This window comes from Callithrix jacchus, chromosome 10 (assembly GCF_049354715.1).
Source record: "Callithrix jacchus isolate 240 chromosome 10, calJac240_pri, whole genome shotgun sequence".
Classification (NCBI taxonomy): Eukaryota; Metazoa; Chordata; class Mammalia; order Primates; family Cebidae; genus Callithrix; species Callithrix jacchus.
This window is the reverse complement of record NC_133511.1, coordinates 112,537,795-112,559,425: the sequence shown is the minus strand read 5'-3', so window position 1 is coordinate 112,559,425 and position 21,631 is coordinate 112,537,795. Positions and strand designations below refer to the sequence as shown.

The 21,631-nt window shown below is 41.5% G+C and overlaps 1 protein-coding gene across 50 annotated transcripts in view; it reads left to right on the top strand.

Moving 5' to 3' along the window:
* CELF1 (CUGBP Elav-like family member 1) overlaps positions 1-21,631 on the top strand; it is an 86,218-nt gene that overhangs the window by 49,081 nt on the left and 15,506 nt on the right. For 22 of the 50 annotated variants that reach the window (XM_078341021.1, XM_078341018.1, XM_078341020.1 and 19 more), the window contains 8 exons: positions 1,310-1,381; positions 2,656-2,807; positions 14,229-14,416; positions 16,019-16,101; positions 16,746-16,794; positions 18,456-18,590; positions 19,416-19,495; positions 20,679-20,840. In XM_078341021.1, the coding sequence (XP_078197147.1) occupies positions 2,737-2,807; positions 14,229-14,416; positions 16,019-16,101; positions 16,746-16,794; positions 18,456-18,590; positions 19,416-19,495; positions 20,679-20,840 (768 nt within the window). In that variant the 5' untranslated portion in view covers positions 1,310-1,381; positions 2,656-2,736. The remainder of the gene's footprint in view (positions 1-1,309; positions 1,382-2,655; positions 2,808-14,228; positions 14,417-16,018; positions 16,102-16,745; positions 16,795-18,455; positions 18,591-19,415; positions 19,496-20,678; positions 20,841-21,631) is intronic. The other 28 variants (XM_078341046.1, XM_078341047.1, XM_078341040.1 and 25 more) reach the window with 2 other exon arrangements.

Here is a 21,631-nt window from a genome sequence, read left to right as displayed (position 1 = left end):
TAAGTACTCTTTTATTATAGATGTGATTCTAATTTAAACTAGAGATACAATTAGAATGATTATTTTTTTAGTAAATATTAAAAACATAATAACAAGTAAATTCCCTGAAATTTATTGGTTTTGTTTCTTTGTTTTTGAGATAGAGTCTCTCTGTGTCGCTAGATGCCAGGCTGGAGTGCAGTGGTGCGATATCAGCTCACTGCACCCTCCGCCTCCTGGGTTCAAGCAATTAACCTCAGCCTGCCGAGTATCTGGGACTATAGGTGCGCATCACCACACCCAGCTAATTTTTGTATTTTTAGTAGAGATGGCATTTCACCATGCTGGCCAGGATAGTCTCGATCTCTTGACCTCATGATCCTCCCGCCTCGGCCTCCCAAAGTGCTGGGATTACAGGCATAAGCCACCACACCCTGCCTATTAATTCCTTTTTACGGGAATTTTTTTTTTGGTTGGGGGGAGACAGAGTCTTACTTTGTTGCTCAGGCTGGAGTGCAGGGGCATTATATCAGCTTACCACAACTTCTACTTCCTGGGTTCAAGTTGTTCTCCTGTCTTAGTCTCCTGAGTAGCTGGGATTACAGGCATGTGCCACCTCACCCAGCTAATATTTATTTATTTTTTGTATTTTTTAGTAGAGATGGGGTTTCACTATGTTGGCCAGGCTGGTATTGAACTCCTGACCTCGGGTGATTCCCCCTCCTTGGTCTCCCTGAGATTACAGGAATGAGCCACTGTACCCAGCCTTTTTAAAGGAATTCTTGCACTAAAAGATTTAATTTGGTTGTCAACTCAGTTATTCCTTGGTCCAGGCAGCTTTCTATAGGAAGAGGCATGCCATCAGTTCCAGTGTATGTAGGAGAAACTCAGACAAACATAGCCAGTAATCTAACCAGCCCCAGCTACGGTTACTGTCTTCTGCCTGATGGGCATGGATGGGTAAACTCTGTACTGTGTGTGAGTTGCAGTCTCCTCCCGCTGGCAGCTTGTTTTTGCTGCTTAAATAGGATGAAAGAGAGCTTCTGCCACTTCTACCTCCATAGTAGTAAATCAGATGAACGAGTCTCTGACAAAAATAGAAAAAGCAATAAGCTGCTCTTACAGTTCTAGATTTTGGGTGATAACATCTGGACATGGACAGAAGACAGTTTTCACGAACTTCATGGGTCAGATACAGACAGGTGTCAGCCATTGTTACACAGATAAGAACTTTTAGGCCTATGCCATTGTGTGTTGCCTTTCATTTTTTTTTTTTTTTTTTAAGTTAACTCTATATGTTTAGGAGTTCATTCGTTTTACTTCTTTGCAGGCTGAACATAACTTCTTTTTTTCAAAGTTCCCTGTGTTATGAACTGAGCTTGGGTGAAGTGAAATCTTTGAGGTAAGGCAACTCTAATGATAAAAATGGAAAGAAAGCCTGTGAAATTTGGGAGCCTTCAGAGATAACATTTTAGAGTCACTGCCTAAATATTGAAATGCCACCATTTGTTGTTTGGGGGAATATGGAGCTAAATTGAGAACGGGAGCACACATCTGCCTTGACTGCTAAATATATCCATCTCTACTGTTCACCCATAATAGAATTTTTATGTGTGCATTCACTAGTCTTGGTTTTAGGAACAGTTTAAAGGAGGAAAAAGAGAATGAAGAGACTTCATTCCTTGGTTCTCCCCTTACATGTTTGAGTGTTGTTCCTGGTTCTTTTTCATTATTATCGCTATGATGGCTTTTGTTCTTTGTTTCTTTAGAAAGGACAACAGAGAACCAAGAAGACATTATTTCCTAGTATGCTAGTAAGAGGCAGAAGATTACTATTCCATTTTTATTTTCTGGCAAATTAAGCTTCAGAGTTAGTAAAGAAAATTTTCCTGTGCCATCTAATGAGTGTTACTGAACCAAGAATTTTTAAAGTCTTTCACCCTGATGAGGAACGATTAGATAGCACACCTTGCTCTACCCCTTAGATAGCACATCATCAAGAAAGCAAGGTCAGTTGAGAAATTGATGCTCTTTTGAAAATATCAAGGAAAAAAAAGCAAGGCCGATCCACTGTAGGCAGTTGTGTGTGAGTGGTAAGTTTCTGGTGGCTAGTTTATTCAACCAGCTTGCCTCTGGCCTGCTTTTGAGATGGGTCTCATCATTCCTCTTTATGTGACTGTTCTGAGTTTAGTTTGGACCTGAGCACTGTGCTCATTGCTCTCTTTGGCACATGGAAACTAAGTTTAAAAGCAAGGCTAACAATCAGTTCTTCCTTAAAAATATTTCAGACCATATGAGGTGAGCCTTTTCTTGCTCTAGGTAGTTTCAGGCTTTGGGGGACCGTAAAAACTGGTTTTCAGGGAGGAGTTTGGAGGATATGAAACAAGTTTGTGTTTCTTCTGCTCTGTTAGCCACTGCTATCTTCACGGATCTGACACTCTATTTATCTGACAGTGCACTTAGTACTGCTTCGCCAGGGAAAATCACACAAAACAAGCCTGGCGCATCAGCACTTTCATTGTGTGATGGGCTGAGCCTCCCTTCACATGGTCACATCCCCATTTTAATCCAATACTCCCTTTCCCTGCCCCTTCCCCAGTCCTGCCTCTTTCTGTGGCACTTATTGCTGGTTTCCCTGAGCTCCTGTTTCCACTTTGTGTCTTTTGTGGGGCCCAGGAAGCTAAAGCTGTGTGTATTTGTGGATCAGACAAGTGCAGCAAGTTAATATCATTGGCTTCTGAAGGGGAGAGTGAGGTGATGGCTGCGTTTAAGTTGGATTTCCTTCCGGAAATGATGGTGGATCATTGCTCTTTGAATTCCAGTCCCGTGTAAGTATTTTTGTTGTCTAATTTTTATCATAAGCAGAGGGACTAGGCTATTTTATTTGGTGAAATTGGTTCCTTTCCTTAAGAGGGGGAAGAAAAAAATGGGAAAGGAAGCCAAAACCTGAATTCTCTCATGCTATTGTTTTCAATTGTAGTCTGAGTCTGTCTCATTACTGCTTATTTCCTGAAGGCTCTAAGTTCTTTACATGAAGGTGCACTTGATATATGACCAACAACATCAGCTCTCCAAGTCTTTTTTTTTTTTCTTTTAACTGTAGCATTGTTGCTTTGGGTTGGACATGCAATTTCAAATAATCTTTCAGGAAGAAAAGGTCTTACTATTTTAAATATTTAGATTATTAGACTCATATCACAGAGGAGACTGGTAGCTACAGTCAGTGTGTTTAGTACTGTCTACAACTTTCTCTATTGACATACAACGTGTAATCCTGGACCTTGATTTTTTTTTTTTTTTTTTTACCCCCAATCTAATTGAAAATGCAGCTCAGCACATTATTTTAGGAACATCAGATTGTCCTTTACCATCCAAGAAAAGCAAAACTGAATCTTGAATGGCAGTTTGCCCAAATAAGTTATGAGAATAAGAAACCTTGTTAACTTGCAGTACTCTCCAAGAAGTGCTATTGTACACAGGTAAAATGCTACCCTGGTCCTGAGTTGTAGCTGCTGGGAACCTGAATTCTGAACTTTGTAGAAAAGGACACATTTCCAACCCCTGATTTCAGTGACTGTAATGAGGCTTCAGAGTGTTTTGGAACCTCCAGAAAATGAGCTTTAGGTTATTCAAAGGCTAGAATGAATAAATATATATATTCCCCTGCATTCCCCCCCTCACCCTCCCCAGACAGTCTCACTCTGTTGCCCAGGATGGAGTGCAGTGGTCCGATCTTGGCTCACTGCCTTCTCCATCTACTGGGTACAGGTGATTCCCCTCCCTCAGCCTCCCCAGTATGTGGGACTACAGGCCCACGCCACCATGCCTGGCTAATTTTTTTGTATTTTTAGTAGAGACAAGGTTTCGCCATGTTTGCCAGGCTGGTCTTGACTCCTGACCTCGGGCAATCCTCCCACGTCAGCCTCCCAAACTGCTGGGATTATAGGCATGAACCACTGTGCCCGGCTCAAAGCCAAGAATATTAAATGATAGAATATTCTCTAGATAACAGGTGATATGCAGGTCTTTGCAGTTAGGCCTTCATGTGCAAATCATTCTACCCTGAGATTAGATGTAACAGGTGTGGATAATAGTAGAAACTGAACAGTTCTTTGTGGAATAGTTGGGGCAGGGGCAGAGCTCAAAGTTAGCTTTTGCTGTTTTTGTTTGTTTTTGAAACAGGGTCTTGCTCTGTTGCCCAGACTGGAGTGCAGTGGCACAGTCACAGTTTACGGTAGCCTCAGCCTCCTGCCTCTGCTTCCCAAGTAGCTGGGACCACAGGCATGTACCACCACACCTGGCTAATTCTTTTTTTTTTTTCCTTAGAGATGAAGTTTTACACTATCACCCTGGATGGAGTATAATGGCATGATCTCGGCTCAGTGCAACCCCCACCTTCCAGATTCAAGCAATTCTCTGTGTCAGTCTCCAGATTAACTGAGATTACAGGTGCCTGCTACCACACCTGGCTAATTCTTTGTATTTTTAGTAGAGATGAGGTTTTCACTATGTTGGCCAGGCTGGTCTTGAACTCCTGACCTCGTGATCCTCCCATCTTGGCCTCCCAAAGTGCTGGGATTACAGGCATGAACCACTGTGCCCAGCCACACCTGGCTAATTTGTAAATTTTTTGTAGATAAGAGGTCTCCCTGTGTTGCCCAGGCTGGTCTTGAACTCCTGGGCTCAATGCTATCTTGCTGCCTCGGTACCTGTCCTGTCTTATTACTCTTTTGAAATAGATCCTATGCCTTCCCTGTAGTCTCCAAGATAACAGTAATTTAAATGTCTTTTTATTAGAGTTATTTACTAAAATTTTATTTTAGCAGTAACAGGGGAAATTACAGCGAATATCATCATAAAGATATAATACATAATAAGAGTATTTCCATCTCCCAGGATTTATGATCCCTTAGAAACAAGACTGTGGCTCAAATTACCTTTTATTGTAACACTTCCTGTGCTTTGCCACTGCCTGGTGTTCATTCAACCCAGCATTGATACAGCATTTTTCTCAGCCTGTTTTCTTATCTTTTAAGAGGTTGGACTCATTCAGTGTCCTGTTAAATCTGGACCACGGACCAATGCACGAAAGTCACCTGGAACCTAAAAATTCAGAGTTTTTTATGCTAGAATAGGACCCAAGACTCTAGTTTCACAAGTGTCCTGCATGGTTTTAGTGTATGCTAAAGTTTGAGAGCTAGTGGGCTTACTGCAGGTCATTCTGAGTTAGAGTCAGTCAGGGAATGCATTGTCAACATTCTGTCCGAGTGCATTTGCATTTGTTTTACTCATCCATCTTCACCAAATATTTGCGAGGGTGCCTGGGCATAGGCTATTGCCCCTATTTTATATATGAGAAACCCAGCTGAGTGAGATACTGAGGACAAATGGTATCAATGTTTGGCCTGAAGTACACGTTTAATGTAAAGGTCTTTTTATTTTTGCCCACTAGACCAGGCTGCCTCGACTATCAGTGAGCAGTTACCTCTGTGAGCAGTTACACTAGCAGTGTTCTTTATTCTTCATTGATCACTCTTAAGCTTCCACTGGTGATTCTTACTTTGTTTGCACCCTAAGATAGGGTATTTTCATGAGTTGTGTTCCAGACTTTTTTCTTTTCAGTCTCCCATTGCTTAAGAGGAAACTGATATGCTTCTCGGATCTCTGTTCCCCCAAATGTCTTCTGAGGTCTATACTGCTCATTGGTTACTTTCATCTAGAGACTTCCCCACAAAAAATAATTCCCCATATTGTCTTCACTAGAACCCAAGAGTTGTTAGTTTCTTTTTCTTCCTTACCTTGTTGGAGTTAAGTGGACTCCATGTCCTAGTGTATCCTGGCCCAAAATTTCTTAGCATGGTCAGAGACTGGGTGCTCATCTTAGGTACTAGTTTATGCAAGAGCCTTCTGATCTCCATGTTCCCTGCCTTATTTCATCCTCTAGATTATTGTTAGGTATCTTTTAAAAGGACAGATGTGATCATTCACTTATTCTAAAATCTTGAAATAAACTCCAAGCCTGTCAGTATAAGATGGAAAGCCCTTCACCAGGTCTCTCTGACCTACCTCTTTATTCTGTCAACTTTCTAGTATGTTCTCTTTTCTGTACTCTTCCCACAACTTTCTCAAGTCCTTTTTTTCCCTTCTGATGTTATCCCACTCTCTCTTCTCGTCTCTCCTCAGTCCTTACCATTTCTTCATCTCCCTTAGGCCGCTTTACTCCACACTGTGTAGCACTTTTTCTAGTTGCTACTCTATTCAGCTGAAGTCTCTGCACACACCTTCCCCTCCTGCAAATAAAGTAAAATAATATTAGCCACTTCTTTCATGGAACTTTTATACATTGCTTCATAGGATTTGTAGAAAATTACAGTTGTGCCCTTCTACTTTTTCAGTGACCTTACCTCAAGGACACATATTACTCAGTCTTTTATAAAGTCCTGTAGTGTGTAGTATCTGGCACGATAGCAAAAGCTTGGGAATTACAGTTGAATGAGTGATATGCCCTTCGAGGGTTTTTGGTAATTAAAGATGATTGCAGAAATAAGGTCTCCAGAACTATCTCCATACCTCACGGAGGAAGGCTGAAAACCTTTCAAAGCATATTGTTAGCTATTCTGTTGTTGGATGGTGACTTTAAATTATTACTGTCTTTATTTTCCTTAGAGATAGCTTTTTCTGGTACCTAACACCCCACATGATAGGAAGACTGCCCTTTATTCAAATGAAAATGACTTTCTCACCACATAAACGTATTATTCTGTCTTGTTCTCACTAGGGAGCAGTTGGTAAGTAACTCGGGCCAGTGTTTCTGGGCCCCTTTTATTCTGATGCACTTCTGTTCCAGTTTTTCCACAGCATTGTATGTGAGCCAGAGGGACGTTGTATAAGGGTGGGTGGTGGCTGAACTTTGGAATGCAACAAGTATTTTTGCCTGCTGGGGAGGTGGAGGGATTGGTAAGTATCTGAATTTTTTTCTATTTGTATAATCAAAGGGAAGTCAACAGGTAATGAGAAGGGGAGAGTGAAAAAATTAATAATGAAAGGTTTCAGAAATGATGTTTAAACAGGTCCTATTTGAAGGTCTTGTTTGGCGTCAAGGAAAAGATGACCACTCAAACTAGCATATATGAAAGGGCTTTCTTATAAGGATACAGGTGGACTGAACTGTAATCTAATCAGGAGCTCTGCAGCTGGAAGACCTTGAAACTGTATCTTTCTGACTCCAGGATACACATTCTGCTCATTATACATGTACCTCCTTTCTACTCTTAACTAAGGTATAACTTTGGTTGCAACATGGCCTGTCTTTGAATCCCTTCTCCTTCCCCTCCAAGTTGAGACATAATTCACATGCCATAAAATTTAGCCTTTTAAAGTGAGCAGTTATATTCCAGAGTTGTGTAATCATTTCCACTATTTAATTGCAGAACATTTCATCACTCCTAAAAGAAACCCTGTATCCATTAGTAATAATTCCCTTCTTGCTAATGTCCCCCTGCCCCCATTCCCATTCCTAGGCAACCACTAACCTACTTGTTGTCTGTAGATTTGCCTGTTCTGGGGATTTCATATAAATGATAACATATACTGTGTGGCCTATTGTGACTGGCTTCTTTCACTTAGCATAATGTTTTCAAGGTCCGTCTATGTTGTAGCATGACCCCTTATTTCTTGGCCACAGCACTTTGAGCTCGTCCAGTTAATCCATGCTATCTCTAGTTGCAACTTTTCCACTTTTGACTTCACTACTAACTGCCTGTTTCTTTTAACCAGTTTCACATTCTATAAAGCAGTGTTATCCATAAAACTGTCTGTGATTATGAAAATATTCTTTATCTCAGCTGGGAGCTCTTGCCTATAATCCCAGAATTTGGCAGGCTGAGATGGGAGGATCCCTTGAGGCCAGGAGTTCGAGACCAGCATGGGCTTCATAGCAAGACCCCCCTGTCTTTACAACAACAACAACAGCAAAACATTCTGTCTCTTGTCTCATATAGTAGCCACTAGCCACATGTGGCGAGTGCAGCTGAACAACTTAGTTTTTAAAATTAAGTTTAGCCACTTGTGTCTAGTGGGTATTGTATTGTTCAGTGTAGCTATAAAGGAGCTTGATTGGCCAGGCCTGTTTTTCCATTTTAAGCATAGGTCAAGGGTCTTAAGTTTCTGGCCAGTCAATGGATCAGCTTGCCATTGGGTTAAGACTCACCCCCTGGTTTAGTCACCTGTGCCAGAGGATGGCAAAAAAGTAGAATAGAACATTTGTGCTGCCCCTAAGACAGGCCCTTAGATGGGGAAATTTTGAGAGGGGAAAAGAAAGGAGAAAAAGAAGAGAGTATTAAAGAATTTTGAACAAATAGATACTTTGATAATAAACCTCTTTGTTGTTCCCTCATGTGTCTCTTCCCAATTGTGTCCTTGTTGTATTTTCTCTTAGTATGTTTCATCAGAAGTCAAGGTAGTTGAGGTAGTCTCTTGTCCTGAATTTTCATAGTTGCTCATTCTTAATAAGTAAAAGCAATAAAGAGAGCAACTACCTCTTCAGGTATTAGTATTACTGCTTCTGCTGCCAGTAGTAGAAACATAAAAAGAGAGGGGGTAGGTTTCATTCCATTCCCCTAAAACACTTGCCACTTTCTTATCTTCCTTCTCTTCACATTCTTGCAGGTCCTGATACGCCTTTCTTCCATCCTATTCCCGGGTCAGGGCTGTCAGTACTGCCATAGGAAATAGGAGTTTCCATAGTCCTCCCTTTTAGGAATGACAGGGACACTATAGATACTTCTCTAGGGAACTGCTGAATTCACTGGTTCTTGAATGGACATGATAAATAGTATAACTCTCCATCAAGTGAGGAAGTAAGGTACAAATTTGAGAATATATTTAGTGATACATAGAGTAAATGGATGATGTGGTGGCTGTTGTATACCCAGGTGGCTTTTCTTAATACAGTGGCTACTTTTAATCTTAATGACAATGTGCATACTGGAAATAATATGTGGAAGAGGGAGAATAGAAGAACATTGTTGTTTATCTCTTCAGATACAATACCAGAGAAAAGTTTGTGACTGCTTATATGTACACATGGGTATACATGCAGTTGTTGCTGTATCTGGGTAGTGCTTCTCAAACTGGCATAGGACCATATCTCTCCCCAACCCCCACTCCCTTATAAAATACAATGAAAATGATGTAGGGGAAAAAATAAAGAAGGTAAGAGTTTGTATTTTATATTATTAGATGGAACAAGTGCAAAATTGCTCAGTTTAATTTCTGTAAAAATTTCTAAAGAGTTAAGTTTGAAGATTGCCCCTGGTTCTTAGGCCACACTTTGTGGGTTTTTGTTTTTGTTTTGTTTTGTTTTGTTTTGTTTTGTTTTGTTTTACAAGACAATCTCCCTCTGTCATGCAGGCTGGAGTGCAGTGGCATGATATTGGCTCACTGTAGCCTCTGCCTCCCAAGTTCAAGTGATTCTCCTGCCTTAGCATCCCAGGTAGCTGGGACAACAGGTGTGTGCCACCATGCCCGGCTAATTTTTTTTTTTAAGTAGAGACAGGGTTTCACCATGTTCAGGCTGGTCTTAAACTCTCCTGACCTCAAGTGAGCCACTGTGCCCAACCTCTTGGGCCATACTTGAAACAACACTACTCTATGGGAGTCTTCTGGCTGTTGAATTGGTATATAAACAAGGAAGGGGAGGTTCATGGTGTAGGTAGACATGAAAAAATGAAGAAGGATTTGGGAGTTAAAGAAGAGCAGGGGAGGACATTTGTCTAGAATCTTGAGTTTCTATTAAACTTTTCGGTAAACTGTAATCTACATATATTGACTTGCGTTTACGCTTTTGCACTAAACAGTATGCAAAAGTTTAGAATTGGCACACAACAGAGGGGAGGGGCAAGCTGGGAGCAGTTGGCTTCAATGTAATACAACTTGATAAAACTGCTTTTCAGAAATAGCTGTCAGCTTCCTTATCAAAACATATTCTGGGCACCATTGGGGTTCTTTGTTAACCCTCTCCAGAATAGAAATATAACGAGAGATTAGCAACATTTTAGTAAATGCTATTAAAACTGATAATTAAAGTTGTTGGGACAGGTTTTAGGGAGTAACAGTCAGTGTTTCGCTACTTATAGGGCTTTCGTTCTTTTTTTTTTTTTTTGAGATAGAGTTTCGCTCTTGTTGTCCAGGCTGGAGTGCAATGGTGCGAACTTGACTCATTTCAACCTGTGCCTCCTTGGTTCAAGCGAATCTGCCTCAGCCTCCCGAGTAGCTAGAATTACAGATGTACACCACCACACCAAGATAATTTTTGTATTTTTAGTAGAGATGGGGTTTCATTATGTTGGTCAGGCTGGTCTGAAACTCCTGACCTCAGGTAATCCACCCAGCTCAGCCTCCTGAAGTGCTGGGATTATAGGCTGCTTTATTTTTGAGGCAAGGTCTCATTCTGTCACCCAGGCTGGATTGCAATGGCTCAACCTCGGCTCACTGCAACCTCTGCCTCCCAAGTTCAAGCGATTCTCATGCCTCAGCCTCCTGAGTAGCTGGGATTATAGGCACACGCCACCACGCCCGGCTAATTCTTTAGTATTTTTTGGTAAAGTTTCACCATGTTGGCCAGGCTGGTCTCAAACTCTTGACCTCAAATGAGCCACATGCCTTGGCCTCTCACAGTGCTAGGATTATAGGCGTGAGCCACTGAGCCCAGCCATAGGGTTTTTTCATCATGGTAGCTGCTTTCTTTTGGAACATTAGGATTAAGTGTTTAAAAGCAGTCACATCATGTTTTTGCCATGATCTGCCATACATTTTAAATTAACAGATTACAGGAAAACCAGTAAAATGATGCATTCTAAAGCACTGGAAAGAAAACAGGCCAGGCGTGGTAGTTCATGCCTATAATCCTAGCACTTTGGGAGGCTGAAGTGGGAGAATCATGTGAGCCCAGGAATTACAGACCAGCCCTGGCAACATAGTAAGACCCTCTCTCTACAAAAAAAGTTTAAAAACTAGCCAGGTGTGGTGGCACGCACCTGTAGGTTTTTTTTTTTTTTTTTTTTTTTTGGGAGGCAGGGTTTCACCATGTTAGTCAGACTGGTCTTGAACTCCTGATCTCAGGTGAACCATCCACCTTGGCCTCCCACAGTGCTGGGATTACAGGCATGAGCCACTGCGCCCAGCCACACCTATAGTTCTAGCTACTGGGAATGCTGAGGTAGGAGAATTGCTTGAGCCTGGGAGGTTGAGGCTGCAGTGAGCTGTGGTCATGCTGCTGCACTTCAGCTTGGGCAACACAGCAAGACCTTATCTTTAAAAGAAAATGGCATATTGATCCTGTGGCAATCAAATGATCATAGGAGATAATAGCTGCTCTTAAATTTGAGTGCTGTTTTTGTGTACAGCACTCATTTTATCAGAGCTAATTGCTTAAATGGAACTGTTGAGACTTAAGAAATTTTTTTCTTCACACATTTGAGTGCTTACTTTGAAACAGATACTATACCAGGTATGGTTACAAGAATGAATAGGAAATAGTTTCTGCCTGCAAGGAGCTGTCAGTCTAGTTTGGAAGAGATGGATACAGCCTGATTATGTTAAAAAGTGTTAAGCATAATTTTAATGCTAGAATTTCCACAACGAAGGTGGAAATTTAGTACTGTTGGAGTCTTAGGATTGTAGCTGATTAACCTGGAAGAATATGGGGAACCTTCACAGATGTATCAGAAATTGGTCTATATGCCATTTGTCTTACAGCTTTTGACATTTAGATAGTGCTAGAGTCATAAAAGGTGATGTGAGATAATCCCCGTGAGTGTTGAATTAAAAAAGATTTGGATCTGGGCATGGTGACTCATGCCTGTAATCCCAGCACTTGGGAGGCCAAGGCAGGTGGATCACTTGAGGTCAGAAGTTCAGGACCTGGCCAACATGACAAAATCCTATCTCTACTAAAAATACAAAAATTAACCAGGCGTGGTGGCGTATGCCTATAATCCCAGCTACTCAGGAGGCTCAGACACAAGAATCACTTGAACCTGGGAGGTAGAGGTTGCAGCGAGCTGAGATTGCGACTGCACACCAGCCTGGGCAACAGAGAGAATCTCTCTCAAACAAAAAATAAATAGATCAGGTGTGGTGGCTCATGCCTGTAATTCCAGCACTTTGGTTTGGGAGGCTGAGGCAGACAGATCACCTGAGTTCAGGAGTTTGTGACCAGCCTGGCCAACATGGCAAAACCCCATCTCTACTAAAAATACAAAAAAGTAGCCTGGCTTGGTGACACGTGCTTGTAATCCCAGCTACTTGGAATACTAACGCAGGAGAATCACTTGAACCCAGGAGGCAGAGGTTGCAGTGAGCCGAGATGGTGCAACTGCTCTCCAGCCTGGGTGACCGGGTGAAACTTCATTTCAAAAAAAAAAAAACAAAAAACAACAACAAAAAGAAAAATAAAAGAGAGGAAATAAAAGAAGTTGAGTTACTTTCATAGAATGAGCATTCTTAAGGATCTTCAGACACTATTCAGAAGATAACAATGGTGGAAAAATGATGTTGTTGTTGTTGAAAGAAAACTAGCACGTTGGCTGGGTGTGGTGGCTCACACATGTAATCCCAGCACCTTGGGAGACTGAGGTGGGTGGATCACCTGAGGTCAGGAGTTCAAGACCAGCCTGCCCAAAATGGTGAAACCCCATCTCTACTAAAAATACAAAATTAGTCAGGCGTGGTGACACATGCCTTTAATCCCATCTACTTGGGAGGCTGAGGCAGGAAAATTCCTTGAATCTGGGAGGTGGAGGTTGCCGTGAGCTGAGACCACGCCATTACACTTCAGCCTGGGCAATAAGAGTGAAACTCTGTCTTTAAAAAAAGCACACACACATGTGGGATTGGATATTAGAACCTGGCAATTTTTAATATATGATTTTTGGATTAAACAAATACTAATAGGAAAGCTAATGGTGCTGGTTATATGGAATTTAAGTTATTAATGGTTTAGATAAATGTTCAGAGTTAAATTTAGAAACAACTAGAAAGAAGGACTTTGAAATAGATGGTATGAGGCTGGGTGTGGTGGCTCACACCTGTAATCCCAGCATTTTGGGAGGCTGAAGCAGGTGGATCACCTGAGGTCAGGAGTTTGAGACCAGCCTGGCCAACATGGTGAAACCTCGTCTCTACTAAAAATACAAAAATTAGCTGGGTGTGGTAGCAGGTGCCTGTAATCCCAGCTACTCTGGAGGCTAAGGCAGGAGAAGCGCTTGAATCCAGGAGGTGGAGGTTGCAGTGTGTTGAGATTGTGCCATTGCAATCCAGCCTGGGTGACGAGTGAAACTCCATCTCAAAAAAAAAAAAAAAAAAAAAGGTATTTTTTGAGTGGAAACATCTATAGTGTAAGAATTCACCTAGGCTTTTTACGGTGGCAAGGAAGGAATGAAGGTATTAAAATAGCTGATTATCCTTCAAGTTCTAAAGGTAATAAAACTGAAATAGGAGAATTATAAGTACAATGTGATAAGATTGGAGGGATTTGGGGCTGTTAAAATGGTTGCACTCAGTATGGGAATCTAGCTGGTCTTAGAGTAATAGCAGTAAGTTAGATAACTCAGAAACGGGAAAACTAGAATGATGGCAACATTGTTTATGTTCATTGCACAATAATCTGGAAATTTAAGAGGCAGAGCTCTGTTTTGGGCTGGAGACCTAACTCAAGAGCATTATAATTATGCATGAGTCATCTACATTTAAAGGCCAGCATTCTAGTCCTTAGTTTAGGCCTTGGAAATCAAGTGCTTCTATTCTAACTTCTACTGAAAGGAAATTTCACCTGTCATTGTGTACATTGAAGTGTTCTGAATCTTATTTGTAATCATTAGTCCTTTGTTATTTTATGGGCCTTCTTTTTAGTGTTTGTTTTGTTAACTATGCTTAAAAGTTATTAAAACTTGATCTTGTTTCTTCCTCTAGCATGATAATTCTCATGCTACACAAGAAATGTACAATTGTCGGTTTCTTGGTAATAACTGGAATGTCCCAATCAGAATGGTGAATTTCATATGGCATCTGATGGAATGGGTGGCCATGGTGAAGGAGAACCAAGGAACTCTAGTAAACTGAATGGAAGTAGTGAAAGAAGTGGTTTTTTCCCTACAATGTCAGAAGTAGTTAAGATCATTAAAGAAAAGAAAATTTCCTCTGGAAAGCAACATTATTACATAATAGAAGTTTCATTTTATCTCACACAGCTCAAAGAAAATGAACGGCACCCTGGACCACCCAGACCAACCAGATCTTGATGCTATCAAGATGTTTGTGGGCCAGGTTCCAAGGACCTGGTCTGAGAAGGACTTGCGGGAACTCTTCGAACAGTATGGTGCTGTATATGAAATCAACGTCCTAAGGGATAGGAGCCAAAACCCTCCTCAGAGCAAAGGTCAGGGCTTTGGGTTTTGGTCTATCTTATTTTTTCCACTGACTCTCAGAGCAGGTGAGGGCTTTGGGTTTTTAACAGGATACAACAAAATTTGATTTTTATATGTAATTTCTTTCATGTCCATTCTTTCTCTCATTGCCAGAATACTCCTGTCTGTCTGTCTATTGGGAAAAAAATCCATCCTTTTATAGTAGTAATATCTTGTAATTCAAACACATTTAATGGCTTTAAAAACTTAAGGTGATAGCATGAGGATAATTTGTAAATTGGATTTTGGGCAGTCCTTTGTGAGGGCTCTAACTTTAAGAGACAGACTCACATGAGTGTCTCATTTAATCTTGGGACCAGAATGACAAAGGTAAAATAGAAGTAAACCATATAAAGTTTTCTTCAGTGTTTGGGCTAGCCTAAGCTGAAAGAGAAAGACTGTCCACATAACCTATAGGTTTCTTGTTAGTATTACAGACGCCTTGCAGGATGGTTTATCAAATAGAGTTTGTTTAGGCACCTTGTTTGCTATTGCTACAAAATGAACAGGAGAAGAAAGGCTGAGCTGCTCCAGAAATGCCAAGCAGAGTGGAAGTTTGACAGGACTGATGGTAGATAGGTATTAACTTTGCCCCATATACACACAGACGTGTTCTTATTTTTCGTTTGACCAGTTTTCAAGTAATTTTCTGTGAAAGCTGTTCAACAGTGCAAATGTGAGCAAGCATGATTGTCATATTTGAAAGCAGCTTAATAGCTGAGGATCTAGAAGCAGAGGAATTACTTTCTCTTTTTGGCATAGTTAACTAAAAAAATATATAGAATAATAGTTTCTGAACATGACTAGCAATAAAACATTGAGTAATTTATAATCCTAACTGCTGCAGCATGATTTTGAAAGAACTCTATTATAGTCTCTCATGAGAATATGGGAATGTCAGAACATTGAAGCCCAAGATTTACAAGATATACTTCCTCCCCTCTTACCCCCAGTAAAGATACAAAGCACAAAATCTACAGATCTGAGGCAACTCTATGTGCTTTTAGAAGCTTAATTATATTTGGTGAGAACCAAGAGTCCAAAAAAAGATGTTGAGGTGCTTGCTCTTAAGTCATTTTATAATTTAATAAATGATAATTACATTTGAGGCATATGGTAGAATCTGGCTATGAAGTAGGGAATAGTTTATTCTGAGAGAGCAGTGAAAGAAAGAGTTCCTGGTAGACTACAAGCTGCTAAAGTATAGAGTCCCGTCTGTCTTATTGTCTCATATACCACCTGGTGTTCCAAGTAGGGTGGATTGAATCAAGTGGCACGTAACCTTTCTTTATAAGAGAAGTCATCTTTTCCAGAGAAGTTAGTTATATGAACAGCTAAATAAGATTATAATGTAACTAGGAGGAGACGGAAACAATAAAGTGCATCGAAAATCATCGCTTATTTCCTGCTAGATACTCATATTCTTTTTTTTCCACTACCCTCCCCTCCCCTTTTCACTAATTTTAATAAACCCAGCCCTCTCTTTTAAGATCTGATAATGTCAGTGGAGGAACGATTGCTCCAGGAATTCTCTGCCTTCAAACTTTGATTTTATGAAATCTTATTTATTGCAGGGTGCTGTTTTGTTACATTTTACACCCGTAAAGCTGCGTTAGAAGCTCAGAATGCTCTTCACAACATGAAAGTCCTCCCAGGGGTAAGAAAGCTCCCACTAGTAAATGTAAATGTGGTAATTTTGATAGATGGGATATACTTAATACATGTCTGGTACACACTGAAAAACACTTTGGGGAAAAGGTAACTGCTGCAGGAATTGATGTAAAGGGAGCACTTCAGAGACAGTTCTCTCTCAACCAAGAGTCTTGTGTATTTTGACTTTTTTTTTTTTTTTTTTTGAGACGGAGTTTCGCTCTTGTTACCCAGGCTGGAGTGCAATGGCGCGATCTCGGCTCACCGCAACCTCCGCCTCCTGGGTTCAGGCAATTCTCCTGCCTCAGCCTCCTGAGTAGCTGGGATTACAGGCACGCGCCACCATGCCCAGCTAATTTTTTGTATCTTTAGTAGAGACGGGGTTTCACCATGTTGACCAGGATGGTCTCGATATCTTGACCTCGTGATTCACTCGCCTTGGCCTCCCAAAGTGCTGGGATTACAGGCTTGAGCCACCGCGCCCGGCGTATTTTGACTTCTTGACTCACATTTATTTTCTGGGAAAAGATCATGAAGTAGACATGAGTTCAGAGAGAACTCTTTAAAGCTCTAGTTCTGATATTTTAAAGTACATATATATTTCTGAATGCCATCAATGTCAGTGATGATAATCATAATATTCCTTTTTAGATGCATCACCCTATACAAATGAAACCTGCTGACAGTGAGAAGAACAATGGTAAGCAAATATATACACTTTTCCCCTTAAGATTTCTGCCTAGGCTGGGTGGCTCACACTTGTAATCCCGGCACTTTGGGAGGCCAACGCGGGTGGATTGCTTGAGGCCAGAAGTTCGAGACCAGCCTGGCCAACATGATGAAACCTCATCTCTACTAAAACTACAAATATTAGCTAGGTATGGTTGTGCATGCCTGTAATCTCAGCTACTTGGGAGGCTAAGGCATGAGAAAATCGCTTGAACACGGGAGGCAATGGTTGCAGCGAGCCAAGATCGCACCAGTGCACTCCTGCCTGGGCAAGAGAGTAAGACTCTGTCTCAAAAAAAAAAAAAAAAGATTTCTGTCTAGTTTTTTTGCTGTTCTTAGAATATTTGAATTGAATTGTGTTTTAAATAATTCTTTGTCTACATTATCTCAGTTTTTTCTTTAAAATATGATAAATGAGAATAGAGCTGTTAGAGAAATAAAAGAACATTGTAGAATGAATTGGAATGAATATACTTGGTCAGTATAATTTCTTTTGGTCAGGAATGAGGGGGCAAAATAAGCAAATTAGGAAAAGGAACAAACTTAATCCTCAAGAAAATAGTCAGGGCCAGGCGTGGTAGCTCACGCCTGTAATCCCAGCACTTTGGGATCACCTGAGGTCAGTAGTTTGAGATCAGCCTGGCCAACATGGTAAAATCACATCTCTACTAAAAATATAAAAATTAGCCCACTATGGTGGCGCACACCTGTAATCCCAGTTACTCAGGAGGCTGAGACAGGAGAATCGCTTGAACCCAGGAGGCGGAGGTTACAGTAAGCTAAGATTGCGCCACTGCACTCCAGCCTGGGCAACAGAGCGAGACTCGGTCTCAAAAAAAAAAAAATCTGAAAAGTAGACAGTTACACTTACTGAAAGATCTGAACAGAAAAGTACACAGTTACACTCACTGAAAGGTCTGTTCTCTTCCATTTTGTCATATCAAGTAAGTGTGAAAACCTTGTCTTTAGTAGAAGTATTGCTGGTAAGAGCAAACAGTGCTGTCTGGGCGCAGTGGTGCACACCTTTAATCACAGCACTTTAAGGGGCTAAGGCCAGAGGATTGCTTGAGCCCAGTAATCTGAGACCAGCCTTGGCAACAGAGTGAGACCTCTCTGCAAAGGTGTGGTGGTATACACCTGTGGTCCCAGCTATTCGTGAAGCTGAGGTGGGAAGATTGCTTGAACCCGACAGGTCAAGGCTGCAGTAAGCCATGATCATGCCGCTGCACTCCAACCTGGGTGACAATGAGACCCTGTCTCAAAAAGAGCAAACAATACAAAGGACTAGGGAAGATGCCAAGTACTTTGCATTTAATAGCTACTGTTACCCTTTGAAGTAAACCTGATTGTTCCCATTAATCAGATGAGGAAACAGGCACAGGATGGTTAAGTAACTAACAAGATTACAAAGCTACCATATTTCATCTAAATGCTTTTAATTATAATTTTAAGATAAATTGGTTATAAGGAGAGATGTGAAAATTGAAAAACAAATGTGTGTCTTGGAATCTGTGAAATATGGTATGAAGGCACAGATCCAGGATTCAAACCCAGGCAGTCTGGCTACCGAGTCTGTGCCACATTGCCTCTTTTAGTAATAATATTCAAGTCTTTTGTGTTTTACTCTCTTAGCAGTGGAAGACAGGAAGCTGTTTATTGGTATGATTTCCAAGAAGTGCACTGAAAATGACATCCGAGTCATGTTCTCTTCATTTGGACAGATTGAAGAATGCCGGATATTGCGGGGACCTGATGGACTGAGCCGAGGTAGGTACAGTTTTAGCTAATAATCTGGTTGTTTTGTTTTGTTTTTTGTTTTAGAGACAGGATCTTTCCCTCTCTCATCCAGGCTGGAATGCAGTGGTACATTCACAACTAACTGCAGCCTGAACCTCCCTGAATCAGCCTCCTTAGTAGCTGGGACCACAGGCATGCACCATGTTACCCAGCTAATTTTTAAATTTATTCCTGTGTTGCCCAGGCTGGTTTTGAATTCCTGGGCTCAAAGAATCCTCTCACCTTGGCCTCCCAAAGTGCTGAGATTACAATTCAGATACCCTAAGAACAGCAAACAAACTAGGCAGAAATCTTTTTAATTAGACCAGTGGAAATGAGCTACAGTGATTCCCTAGCCTACATGGCCCAGTCAAGATAAAGAGGTTGGGCCTGCTGCTTCCTGCTATCTATGTCCTGTCTTGACTCCTCCTGTTCATTATTTTTGTCTTTCAACCCTCTGTGGAATATACATTCTGTATTTCACTGTCATGTATTAAAATTTTCTCTTTTGATACTTTGTAGTATTCTAGATTCCAGAATGGAAATATTTACTTCTCCGGTTTTATTTTCAAGTGGAACTAGAAGATATTATTCCTCTTTTCTCCCTTCAAGGCACTTTTTTTTCCCCCTGTCAGTGGTTCTCTGGTTTTTCATTATAGCACATCTCACCCTGTTGCAACATACCAGCACATGATCCTCTGAAAACAGGGACTGTGTCGGTATTGCTAGCATGATAGTCAGCACATAGTAGATGTTCAGTAAATGTATGTCAGAGAAATAAATCAATGCATGAGTTACTGACTCTTCTCTTACCAGGTTGTGCATTTGTGACTTTTACAACAAGAGCCATGGCACAGACGGCTATCAAGGCAATGCACCAAGCACAGACCATGGAGGTAGGGAGCAGATAGGTGAGGGGCAAATTCCTCAGCCTGGGAATGCTGGGACAGTCGGCCGTTAAAGTCCAGCAGCATTTGTAGCATCTGATTGCCCAGAAAGTTAAACCGCCAACATCTTAAAGTTAAAAACTGCTGATTTCTTTAAAATTAACATATTGGAAAATACTTGCTTCCCCTGTCCCTTTTTTTGAGACGGGGTCTTACTTTGTCACCTGGGCTGGAGTGCAGTGGGAAGATCATGGCTCACTGCAGCCCCAACCTCCCAGGCTCAAGTGATCCCCCGCACCTCTGCCCCCAAGTAGCTGGGACTACAGGTGCACACCAGCATGCCTGGTTAATTTTTGTATTTTTTTTATAGAGACAGTTTTGCCATGTTGCCCAGGCTGGTCTAAAATTCCTGGGCTCAAATGACCTGCCCACTTCAGCCTCCCAAAGTGCTGGGCTTACAGGTGCAAGCCACTACTCCCGGCCTTTAATTTTCCTTTTTTTTTTTTTTGAGACAGAGTCTTGTTCTGTCACCCAGGCTGGAGTGCAGTAGCATGATCTTGGCTCACTGCAGCCTCTGCCTCCTGGGTTCAAGCAGTCCTGCCTCAGCCTCCCAAGTAGCTGGGATTATAGGCATGCGCCACCATGCCCAGCTAATATTTTTTTTTTTTTTTTTTTTTTTTTGAGACGGAGTTTCGCTGTTGTTACCCAGACTGGAGTGCAATGGTGCGATCTCGGCTCGCCGCAACCTCCGCCTCCTGGGTTCAAGCAATTCTCCTGCCTCAGCCTCCCAAGTAGCTGGGACTACAGGCGCGCACCACAATGCCCAGCTAATTTTTGTATTTTTAGTAGAGACGGGGTTTCACCTTGTTGACCAGGATGGTCTCGATCTCTTGGCCTCTCAAAGTGCTGGGATTATAGGCGTGAGCCGCCGTGCCCGGCCAATTTTTGTGTTTTTAATAGACAGGGTTTCACCATGTTGTCCAGGCTAGTCTCGAATTCTTGACCTTAAGTGATCCCCCCACCTTGGCCTCCCAAACTGCTGGGATTACAGTTTCTTCGCACTCGTGTCTATCATGAGGAGAATCATTTGGCAGTGAATGAAATTAGAATGTAACCTGCATGTCATCTAAAAGGAAGATTTTTTTTTTCCCAGGAGGAGGAATTTGACCCTTTGGTTTTGGTGTTTTCACAGGGTTGCTCATCACCCATGGTGGTAAAATTTGCTGATACTCAGAAGGACAAAGAACAAAAGAGAATGGCCCAGCAGCTCCAACAGCAGATGCAGCAAATCAGCGCGGCATCTGTGTGGGGAAACCTTGCTGGTCTAAATACTCTTGGACCCCAGTATTTAGCAGTGAGTCTTTGTGGTTTGCTTTCTGCAGACTGTGCAAGCTCCCAGCTGTTTATTCTTCTGCTTTCCCTAGCTAACAAACACAGTAGCATTTACAACTTTTGGCATTTAGAAATTGTATGTAAAAATTCAGATAGTACTATTTCTTTCAGTCCAGTTAGTCTCTCTTGCTCTACATACATATCTCTGCACATGCATCTCTGGTTATATCTTGAGGCTTTTGCTGCAATTAAAGCGAATTCCTGATTTCCTGTTTTAAAGATTTAGAAACATCTGTGTCCTTGCCCCCAAGAAAGAAATTCCTGAGGGAATCTTACCTACCAAGTGTCTTTCTCCATGTCTCTTTCCACCAGATGAGGAGGGAATCATTAAAATCCTTATTCATTCTTTCCTGAAGAGCATGGTAAATGTTTTCTTTCAGGACTTGAGAGATCAAGATTTTTTTTTTTTTTTTGTGATGGAGCCTTACTTACTCTGTTGCCCAGGCTGGAGTACAGTGGCACAATCTTGGCTCACTGCAACCTCTGCCTCCCGGCTTCAAGTGATTCTCCTGCCTCAGCCTCTCAAGTAGCTAGTAGCTGAGACTACAGACGCACACCACGCCTGGCTAATTTTTGTATTTTTAGTAGAGCTGGGCTTTCACTATGTTGGCCAGGCTGGTCTCGAACTCATGACCTCAGGTGATCTATCCTTTTCTGCCTCGCAGAGTGCTGGGATTACAGGTGCTATTCAAGTTTACCACATTATAAATTGAATTCCTTTAATTTGATCTCTCTGTTGTTGTGAGCCATGTA